At 36.1% G+C, this 11,669-nt stretch overlaps 1 protein-coding gene across 1 annotated transcript in view; it reads right to left on the bottom strand.

Moving 5' to 3' along the window:
* Positions 1-2,135: 2,135 nt before the first annotated feature.
* Positions 2,136-11,669, bottom strand: part of RAB1A (RAB1A, member RAS oncogene family) — a 28,881-nt gene continuing 19,347 nt past the window's right edge. The window contains exons 3-6 of the mRNA XM_007189745.2: positions 10,443-10,538; positions 5,671-5,766; positions 4,180-4,311; positions 2,136-3,927 (exon numbers count right to left, since the gene is read on the bottom strand). Of these exons, the coding sequence (XP_007189807.1) occupies positions 3,730-3,927; positions 4,180-4,311; positions 5,671-5,766; positions 10,443-10,538 (522 nt within the window). The 3' untranslated portion in view covers positions 2,136-3,729. The remainder of the gene's footprint in view (positions 3,928-4,179; positions 4,312-5,670; positions 5,767-10,442; positions 10,539-11,669) is intronic.

Below are 11,669 nucleotides of genomic sequence, written 5' to 3'. Positions count from 1 at the left end.
ACCCAGAGAAAGTAACATTAGAAGTTATTCTCATAAAGCAGACTTCTGATAGCCCCTCAGAATAAAACATTTAATACAAAATTAGCCTCTTCAAGAGAAGTTGTGGACTTTAGTTTTGGGGGCTGAGCCACATAATCTTAACACCATCTTGTCCACCTCGGTGTAAACTAAAATCCTATGAACCTGACTTTTCTGCTTCAAAATTTCTCAGACTTTATGCTGGAAAATGAGCTGTAAGTTCTAATATTTAAAGATTAACTATGAAGTAAAACTATATATAATTCAACAGTAGCTATATAAAATGCAGTGTTTCAAGTGCCTCTGTTACGCTGGTATGATTTATCATAATGCTTAAGGGCATGATCAAAACTAAACTGTGTATTATGATGCTGCCATCTCTATTTTAATCTTGGTTCCACACATAGTGAGATTTAAAAAGACAGAACACCTTCCTAGCAGATCATTAATATATGTAAAATATTCTTAAAAGCCTAGAATTGGTTAAAAAGGCCTATCTAATGGCCTCTGTTCTTAAATTGATATATTTCACCTTCTCTCTGTGGTTATAAATTGGTACATGCCTTTCCAATGAGTGTGTTACAGGATAGCCCTTGGGAGTTAAACCCATTTATTTACTAACATTTGATCGGTATGAAAGTAAGTCTTACTAGTCAGCAAAAAAATTGAAGATGACAACCCTATAGAAACTAACTGGCTGATGGTATTTTATAGCAGTTGAATGCTGAACATGCCATTCTACCATTCAACCTAATAATTATAATCAGCTTCAGCTGACAGGAATTTTCACAGACTATTTTATTTCGGAGTACCCTGTTTCCCAACAAAGTACTGCTTTTATCTAGAGATGATCTAAGATACTTTTGTTCACCTCCTTTGAAATAAGGTGTGACTGAAGGGTGCCTACTCTGGACCTAGTTGTGAATGCCACTGAAGAGTATCAACACAACTGGTAATGATGTCTTCGGCAGTGCTGTAAGAAGTTTAAGACCCCCCCTTAGAACTCAAGCTGAAATTGTTTCTGACTAGGAAGACGCTGCCAGCAGCATTCCGTGAGCAAATACGGCCAGGTTAGATTCAAGTGGCCTGGCTGGCCAGTGCACTGTGGTACATATTACCTTAAGGACAGCAGTGGCTTACAGTGACATATCATGTAGTTCCAAAATCCCAAGTTTACCTGTATTATAATTTCCTAGTAGTCCCCTTAAATTAGTAGAACTTAAGTCCACAGGGAAGTGGCAGTACTAGGAGCTGGATTGGCAGTTTCAAAACCTGGGTTCTTGTTGAAGCTCCATGGCTAAGCTCATCTGCAAGTAGGAGACTGTCAATACAGGGCTGTTTTGAAGCTTAAATGGGAACATAAAGAAGGGCTGATGTAAAATATGCTGCAGTGGCAACATACATGCCAAAGGAAATTTTGGTCCAAGGTCAAAGAACAGGAAGTTACTGCTCATACCAGAATGGCTATCATCATTCTGTAAGGATTCCCAGAGGCTGTGACTGCTCAGGTTTAGAACACTCTTCACTTCTGTAAGCTAATTCATGGCAGCCACTTATATTTAAAATATGGCAAGCAATAATTCCCTTTACTGAGTTGAACGGATTATTAAAAGCCCATAATAGCTTGAAATATTTGTACTTGAAAATGGGGGTAGGAATGGGAATTTTCCCCCCCCCCGAAACTGCATTTATTGGCAAATTCAAAATAGCAAGTAGTGAAGCATGCTGAAACATCTTGCAGTAAGCCCCAGTCTGGACTGCCATGGGGGAAAAAGAACACTAGAATTTTCCAAACTAAATAAGTATGTAAATGTGCTTACATCTCAAATTCATGTAATGCTTTTTGCTAACTCACCAAGAATAAGCTGACACTTTGAACAACTTGCTGTATAAAACTGAACTTGCTGTATAAAACATCACACTTCTAACATTTGTATCATCTACTTTAAAACACAGTTTCTGAATTCTTTCCCCCCGTATACTGTATTGATAAGGCAAAAAAACAAACCTTCTGAAGCATTAAAAAAAAATCTTCACCCAAATACTACTGGTAACTTGAGGAATTTTTCAGTTGCCTTATGTGAGGATGAATAGATCCAACAAGCACATCTATAATACAAAGTAAACTGTGATTTTATTGTGAAATTCTCATAGATGGAAAATTAAATTGAATATTTATTCTGTCCATTTCATTTTACAATAATCTTACCACTTATTTTTGTACCGTGTATTTCAATTGCCTGTTTAGTGAAAATAAAGAAACCTATAATTTTTGGCTTGTTTTAGCTTAAATTTTACCATTGAATTAAAGACCCCACCATGAAATGCGTTGCCAACAGCCACATCCCAAGCCCCTAAGTAAAGAATGTTTTGGCTGCTAGTTCAACCCCAAGGAAACAATCTTTCTTTGACTTCTATCACCTTAAAATGCCAGTGTTATTAGCAAAAGATTTTTGTTCCCCACAATAAAAACCAACCCTAGGATCTTTAAGGTCCTAGTAAACAAAATTTTCACGTGTGCAAAATTCGACTGAAATAAATATATTTCTCTCATTTATCATTCCCACCCAGCATTCCTGTTTTCAGCTAATTTTAAGGGATATAATTTCTAAAATTTGGGCAAAGAGTAAATTTCCTGCTTTCTACTTCAATGCTTTAACTCTCCTCCAACCTACACAGTTGTGGAGGATAAAAGAGCTGACATGTGACTCCAAGCATGGAAGAAACAATATTAGCACACGTTAGTCTAATCATCTGCCAAAAGGAAAGGTGTGCTGCTTTCCACCTCTACCACAGAATTAAAATGTTGATCAATGAAGCCATTTCAAATGGTTTTAGAGAAGGATCAGAGATAACAGGCTAGATAGCATACATCTCCCTGAACCACTAAGCTTGGTTAAATCCCTATGCAGCACGGAAGCCTCCCTACGTCATTTATTAGTTATATTATCTGGAAAGCATATTGGATGCTGCTCTAAGATAGGTCTACAATGCCCTGGTTGCACACACAAATGGCTGTTTTGAGTATAATGCAAGGCTCTATTTCCCTTTAGCCATAAGAATTAAAACAATACTTATCACCATACATTTTGATATTACTTCCAATAAGTACAATATTTATTAAACATATCTTCAGTTGTTTTGTTACATAGTGTGCAACAAATTACAATATTCTGCAGCCACAAATTATATGCAGAGTATGAAGAAACTATTAATCAGATAGTGTAATCTTTCCATTTATAACTCTACGAGGAAGAACTAGCAAATCAGATCTTACATATGACATCTCACTAAACTTTATGCATGGAAAGTGACAGACACTGGTTGTGCTGTTTGATACAAAATGGCTGAACTTCATCTTCAGAAGACTAAACCTGACATCTAAACATGCCAATATAAACATCAAAACAAAATATACTCTAACCAACCACGGGAAACAGTCTGGTATCAGGAAAGCAACAAGGATTACACACATTATTTTATAAACCAGCACACAAAGGTTTAAAACAGTTCTGAAAATGAAGTTAGCTGTCTTGAGTCAAGGGAATAAAAAAAAAGTCAGTATTGACCATTTACAATCTCTGACCTTTGTGGAGACGGTAAGAATCTGTTGTAGTGCAGCTACATACAGTACAATTCAGGCAATTTTGTTTTTTTCACTTGGGTTCAGATTGCAAATTCATTGCTGTGAGAAAAGGACGGAGGCAAATTTTAGCAGCAACCTCCACCTGACTGCTTGACCGGAGTGCTCTGAATTTTAACATTGGACTTCTCTGCACCACCAGCTGTTGCTCCAGGACCCATTCGCTTTTTAATCTCAGCTGCCATTGTCATGAAAGACTGTTCTACATTTGTTGCATTCTTAGCGCTGGTTTCCAAAAATGGAATTCCGAGGGAATCAGCAAATTCCTAAGAGAATATATAAGGCACAATTAATTGAAAAATCTTTTTCACTTAGTGCATTTCATCATCTGAAAGGAGTGATGAAGGACTAAGTTTACTGAATCCAAGTAGACACTGCACAAATTATTACTGTCAAAGTATTCTGGCGCACGTATTTAAAAAGCTAAGGTGGTTGCGGCCATTGTGTGACCCCATACCCATATATAATTCAAATTCAGCACCTTACAATTCAGTTTGAAAATCAAACCTTAAACATACCTTTGCTGTTGTGTAGTCTACTACCTTCTTTGTGGTCAGATCACATTTGTTCCCTACCAACAACTTGTTGACGTTTTCACTGGCATAACGGTCTATTTCCTGCAGCCACTGTTTAACATTATTGAAGGACTCCTAAAAAGACATTTTAAAGAATGATAATATAGTTCTGGACACAGCTGTTCTAATGAAGCAAGTGATAAACAGACGCATCTCTCCTGACCTAAGAAAAGCTAGTGAGACAATCTAGCTACAAAAAAAGAACTCTAATGCTGGGAAAGAAGTGAACTGACATATTAAAATGATGATACATACGTACATGAATAAGAAAACAGAATTTGAAGGCTTGAGGATGAAAATGCCTTATCTGAGAGGGAAATACAGCTCAGCATTAAACTACAGCTCAGGCAAATCCAATTGTTTTGGAGTATGCCATTTATATGCACCACAAAACCTGGTTTTTGAAACGTGACAAAATTTTGGTTTATAAATAAGCCTACTAAATGTGAACTACTAGAGATGTCAAAAATCATTAAATAAACGGGTCCAAAGTAAAGATGCTTGTTTTCTTTTCCATAGCCATATTTAAGGGAGGAAATTTTCCATTTTTAAATATTACAAGTCATTACTTGAGATTTTTAAAACCAGCAACATTTTTTTCCTCATGTTGCTATCACTCACCCAGTACTCCTAATGGTGCTGAATCTAAAGCCTGTAATTCTAGCTACCTTCTAATTAGCTATGATTTCATAGTTGAGGTGAGATTTAACATCTCCTACAAGAATTATATATTCTAATTTTCAAAGTTCATCTTTCATTCTTTTCTTTGACAGGCAAAATAGAAGGACCCTGAAATTTTCTAACTTTCTGATCAAAAGAACAATTATGGCCCTCAGACCACATTCTTCACACTATCTCCACATCCCCCTACCTCCTTTCAAGAGCTCTCCTTTAGCTACTCACTCTCCTCTTAAAATCTTCCTCAAAGCTCATCCTATTTCTGAACCACATACTCCACAGGCAGAAGCCTCTAATCTTACTTTTGGCAATTCCGACAGGTCTAATTACCAGGCAAATTCCTGTTAACACTTAGCACCAAAAACACAGTATAAGCCAAACAATCCCAGTCCCCTACACACTCCTGACAAAATGATCAGTTATTTAGTTGATAATAAATATAACTTGGGTCCCTTGAAAGCAAATGTAAAACCAATTACTAAATTTCCTATTTACTACAGGAAAATATTAGGAAATTTTGGTTGACCCATTCATTAGGTGTTCAAATGACGTAGGGGAGAAAAATAACAATGTACCTGTTCTTAAAAGATACATTGGTTTAAAACAAACGTTTTTTATGTCATTCACTTCCTTAGGGGTGGACAAAGTTTTCTGCCATATAAATGATACTGATGGCTTATAAGTAAAATAGTCTGATATTTATCAAATAGTAACTTACTACTTTGTCAGTATAACACAATTTTTCCTGGAGCTTACCTGATCTGTCACATCATACACAACTATGATGCCATGGGCTCCTCTGTAATAACTGGAGGTGATTGTTCGAAATCTTTCTTGGCCTGCTGTGTCCCACTATTATAAAACAATCAAGAAATCCAAACAATTCCATTAAAACAGAGTTGGGGAAAAGGAGGGAGGAGGGAGAACAGTTTAGTTTACATAGTTGTGGACTACCAGGATTTGATATAGAAACATTAGCTCTCTGTGCTCACACTACTAAATTGCAGGGTAACTGCCAAATACCCGAAGGTCCAGAAAAGAAGGTAGTGTCTAATTTAGCTTGCAGTAATGCTACCAATACTATAATTATAAGCTCTTTGAGATCAGAAACTGTCATACTTTTCATACTCTCTACAGCCTTTAGCATTGTGCCAGGCTAGTATGAATGCAAAGACAGGCTGACTTGGTGTTAGGAAAGCTACTGGTCTACTAACATCCCTGTAACACAGTACAACTCTCACACATAAGACAAAATTATTTGCTAGCACAATTTATCATCATGGAAAGCACTGAAAGGACCTAATTCAGATAACCACCAGTCAAGATAGCACTTTAGCCATCTCAGGAACAATTATTTTAATCCTAGGGAAAACAATGTAAGGAAGATGATTCCAAATACTTTTATAAAATTCATTTTAAGAGTAATTTACTACACTTCATTTAGGCTCCAACACTGGAAACAAATAACATTGCTACATTAAAGTTCTGGGTTAAAAAAAAACTATTAAAAATATCAAGGGACTCCCTGGTGGCACAGTGGTTAAGAATCCACCTGCCAATGCAGGGGACACAGATTCGAGTCCTGGTCCGGGAATATCCCACATGCCGCGGAGCAACTAAGCCCGTGCGCCACAACTACTGAGCCTGTGCGCCTAGAGCCCGTGCTCCGCAGTAAGAGAAGCCACTGCACCTCAACGAAGAGCAGCCTCCACTCGCAACTAGAGAGAGCCCGTGCGCAGCAATGAAGACCCAATGCAGCCAAAAAAAAAAAAAAAAAGAAAAATCAAGGAAACAGATTTTTAAAGCCACGATTTTAACCAGGGCAATGAGAATTTTGTTTAAATTGCTCCTATAGACAATGTCCTTTTCTTAAAAAAATTTAGAAAAGCTACCTACCCCACTAAAAAATACTGGTAAAAGATAACATCTTGATTGATGGGGAAATAACAGAATGGTTACTTAATGGTTACCATTAAAGAAACGAAAACAAAAAATGGACTTAAAGCCTAAGACAAGCGGAGATTAAGATGCAACAGCCTTTAGTGGGAAGCAATTGTAAAGTTTTGGAATATATCTGTGAACTTGACATTGATCCCCCCTAGTCCTAGATGGCAAAAAAAAAAAAAAAAAAAGTTCAGGAGCACTCAGTGAAATCACTTCCTTTTCTAAGACCTAGCCAACACAGAGCTGTTAAAAATAAGCTGCAATTTTGGGGAAATTTAAATACAAACTGGATATTAGATAACATTAAGGCATTAGTGTCAGTTTTGTTAGATGTAATAATGGTGGTTACATAGTAAAATAGAGATGCATAGTTAGTATTTCTGGAGTAAAGTATCATATCTATAATTTAACATACTGAGGGGGGAGGGCGGGGAGAAGTAATAATGAAGCAAATAAGGTAGTAAGTTAACAACTGTTAATTTAAAACAAACAAAAGCCACCATAGCTTCATTACCTTTTTCGTCCAAAGTACAAGCCTACGAGAGTCAGGAGACTATCTAGATCTACTGTATCAGTAAGGAGCCTCAAGTCTTTCAGGATATCCTTGGAGAAGCATGACCTCTGGAGCCAAGCCAACGTGACTTCAAAACATCATCTTTAGCCTCCCGGTTATTTAACTCTAGGAAGAGTCACCTAACAGTTTCTTCGTCTATAAATCCCAGATACAGCTCACTTTATAGAATTGCTAAGTTTGAACTAATGCTTGTAAAATGCCTAGCACAACGCCTGATTATAGATGCTGTTCAATAAAATGTTAGTTCCCTTCTCTGCCCACCAACCCCTTTCACAAAGGTAGCACAACAACAGGAAGAAAATGTTTCTGAATAAATGTTAACAAAGAATTGTAGCTGACTAAGCAACGGCACCCAAAGAGCAAAATTTCTGATGTCTCCTTGCCACTCTGAAAACTCTGCTGACTCTATATCCTAACAGTACCTTCCTCTGTAACTGATCACTCTTTATGTACATAATCCTCATTACCCCTCATAATCACAGGGTAACTGATTTTCCCGTGTTTGTCTCTCCCACTGAAATGGGATCTCCTCCTATGGGGCTGTGTTTCATTCGTCCCTGCAACCTTGAATCTATCTGAATGTCTGTGTAATGCATGCATTTCCATAAAGCTTCGAAAATGAATAAACCGTCACAGAAAGAGGCCTTTCACGGTACGGGACTAGACTCTGTACATGCCCCGCACTGCTGAATGTTTTGTAATCACCAACTCTGATAAAGACCCAAACGGCACACTCGAACAGGAAAAGCAGAAAAGATAATTAAAATATAGATAAACCCAATCATTTTGAAAGACCCAGAAAACTGGGAAGGGTAATTCAAGCCAGGCAAGATGAAATGTAACAGGGTTAAAAGTAAAATCCTGCATTTAGATTTTTAATGCCCTAGTCACAAAATATAAGACTTAAAAACAAACAAAAAAAACAACCAAAAACTTTAAGATCCAAACTAGTAGGTAAAATGGTTATTGAGATGGCAAATGTAGTAAATGCAGGTTTTCTTTTTATGTCCTTGAACGGGCCAATGATGAGAAAATGGCATGAGTCCCTGAAGTGTAAGAGAAAAAAAAGAAATTCAGAGTCCAAATCAGTAGAGAATTTACCCCATGTAGCCACACTGGCTGGATTATATCTTTGTATTTGATTTTAGGAATCATATTTTAATAAACGGCACATATAAAATGTGAGAGTAACCGAAACCCAAATTGTAAAAGGTTCTGAAAACATGCTTCCAGATAAGAATGACGGACTTCAGAGGTAGAAGGTGTGGTAAAATCAATCTAAATGGCAGGCTGCCAACAGGAAAGAAATTAATCTCTATCAGGCAGCTGCAAAAGGCAGAGTTAGTAAGAGACAGAAGTTAAAGGAAACTGGCTTTGGCTCAAAATAAAGAATTAATAACTAAGAGGTTATTTATAAATGGAACTAGCTGCTTTGAAAAATGGTGAGCTTCTCAGAAATGTTCAAAAAAAGGCACCAGATAGGGAAAGGAAATTCCTACTGAAGATGAAAGAAGACTGAGTGAGTGACCTATAAGATCCTTCCAGCCAGAGGAAGTAGCAATATATAAATGTTTCACAAAAATATACCCAAATGTTATGAAGACCAATGATCACACATAACACAATCATTTCACATCAGTAGTTACAGGCTTGGGTGCTTCTTTCTGAAATATTCTTTATGGTACCAAGTTGGCACTCTACATATAACGGGAAAAATCAAAATGGAAAATACTCTGTTCATTGGTTCAAAGTATTTCAAGGTATCTCTGATAACTACATCCTTGCAAGTCCTAATTTGGGATATCAAGGGTGTTCACTTGTATCAAAATCCACAATTCTTTTGTAATGTACCTTTCTTTTCCTTATCAGAGTCACATAAGAGAACAAATAAAAAAAATAATAACCTATCAAATATCCACTTGTCTGGGTGTGTGTCACATCATCAGTAACAATTGTATATTGCCTAAAAGTTTACAAAGGGCTTTCACATACATTATCATACACACATACACAGAGCTATAGATTTGGTTCTCACAACTACCTTATTAGTTAGTAAATCAAGCATTATCACACTCATTTTAGAGGTAAGAAACTGAGTCTCAGGAAAAACACTGAAGTAAGTTAAACCCATGACTCTGTAATAAATAGCAGAATGAAGACAACAAATCCAAGTTTTCTGACTACAAATTCAAAACTCCTTCCAGTTCAGGGTGTTATCAATTCTATATAAAGAACAGTCACTTGTTTTCTATGTTACCTCATACTAACAGCCAACTCTAAAAGATACCCAGAGATTTTTTTTTTAATGACCATAGGTATGTCCACACTGGTAGCACCCAGACCCATATTAAGTTTCTACTACAACTGCCTACTTCTAATTCAGGGTTGAGGATATAAGGATGGATAAGGGAATGAGGATGGCACAGGGACACAAAATATTGAAAACAGAGAGCTATGGGTCACTTGGTTCTGCTAGTAACTGTAGGCAAGTCACCGAATCTCTTAGCATCCATCTTCTGAGCTGTAAAATATGTAAGAAAAGCTAAGTTCCCTTCCAATAAAATTCTACTTTTCTACAGAGTTGGTACATACTATCTAATAAATACTCTTCAACTAAACCACATATGAAGAACCTCTCCTAGGTTTCTTCTAATGTTCCATAGTATTCAGCACAATAAAGGACATACGAAAATTGCTCAATATACTTCTGCTATAAGACAAGGTAAACCTCAACTTAGACCCCTTAGACCACACTGATAAAAGCACAAGAAAAAGAACTAGGACCAAGTTTGACTTAAAAACATGTATTTCTCTGCTTTATGAATAGAAAATTCTATGAGGAAGGTAATCTTATATCATTTTTAATCTAAACAATTCTTATTCTACCACTGTCATTAGATGAATGATTCTTAAGATACTTTAATTTTGTTAACATATTAAAAAATAACAAATACACTCTAAATTTACCAAAATAATTTCCACAGAAATTTCTAGTCCAAAAATTACTTACTATTTGAAGTTTGATTGTTTTCCCATCTAACTCTATAGTTCTTATTTTGAAATCCACACCAATTGTGCTGATATAGCTTTCTGTATATGTATCATCCTGAAGGGAAAAAAAGCTAACAATTAAAATGAATGTTCAATAGAGTAAATAAGAAAATATAAAGTTAACTTTTATCTACAAAGCTGATAAACAGTTTATAAGGCATAACATGCTGAGAACAGCCACTCCATCCTCTCCTGCACTCTGTTCATGTTCTGAAGACAAAGTGCTATTTAACAATGGTTTCTTCTTAAAAGATTTTTTTTCAATAGCTATTCTTTAATTTTTCTAAACATCTCTTGGCAAATTCTTTACATACATAAAGAAAAAGGTTTTATATTTTCAATGATTATGAATGATTTTTCTAATTTTCTAATCAGTGGAACTCTTGCTCCTCCCCATCCAACTTATTCACCACAAAGCTATGATCGTGTCACTCTCCTGAAAATTTTTTAAAAGTCAATTTTATTTCTTAGTTATGACTTTTTAAACAGATATAATTCACATACATGAAACTCACCCTTTTAAAATGTACAATTCAGTGGTTTTTAGTATATTCAGAAGGTCGTGCAACCATCACCACTATTTAATTCCAAAACATTTTCATCACCCAAAGAACACCCTATACCCAGCAGCAGTCACTCTCCATTTCCTCCTCTCCCCCTAGACGCTGGAAACTACTGATCTACTTCATGTCTCCATGGATTTGCCTGTGCTGGACATTTCACATGAACGGAATTATATACAATGTGGCCTTTTGTGTTTGGCTTCTTTCACTCAGCATAAACTTTTCAAGGTTCAGCCATGTTACAGCATGGATCATTCCTTTTTATGGCTTCATTACTTTTCATGGCTGAAAAATAGTACCCTGTATGGATATACCACATTTTGTTTATCCATTCATCAGTTCGTGGACATTTGGGTGGTTTCTACATTTTGGTTATTATGAACAATGCTGCTGTGAACATTTGTGTACAAGTTTTTATGTGAACAATGTTTAACTCAAGGTTAAACTTTTAAAATTACACTTTTTTTTAAAAAATTGAAGTATAGCTGATTTACAATGTTGTGTTAATTTCTGCTGTTCAGCAAAGTGATTCAATTATACATATATACAAATTCTTTTTTTATTCTTTTCCATTATGGTTTATCACAGGAAACTGAACATAGTTCCCTGTGCTATACAGTAGG

This window comes from Balaenoptera acutorostrata, chromosome 12 (assembly GCF_949987535.1).
Source record: "Balaenoptera acutorostrata chromosome 12, mBalAcu1.1, whole genome shotgun sequence".
In the NCBI taxonomy this organism is placed as follows: Eukaryota; Metazoa; Chordata; class Mammalia; order Artiodactyla; family Balaenopteridae; genus Balaenoptera; species Balaenoptera acutorostrata.
The sequence above is the reverse complement of the archived record's forward strand: the minus strand, read 5'-3'. Positions and strand labels throughout refer to the sequence as shown.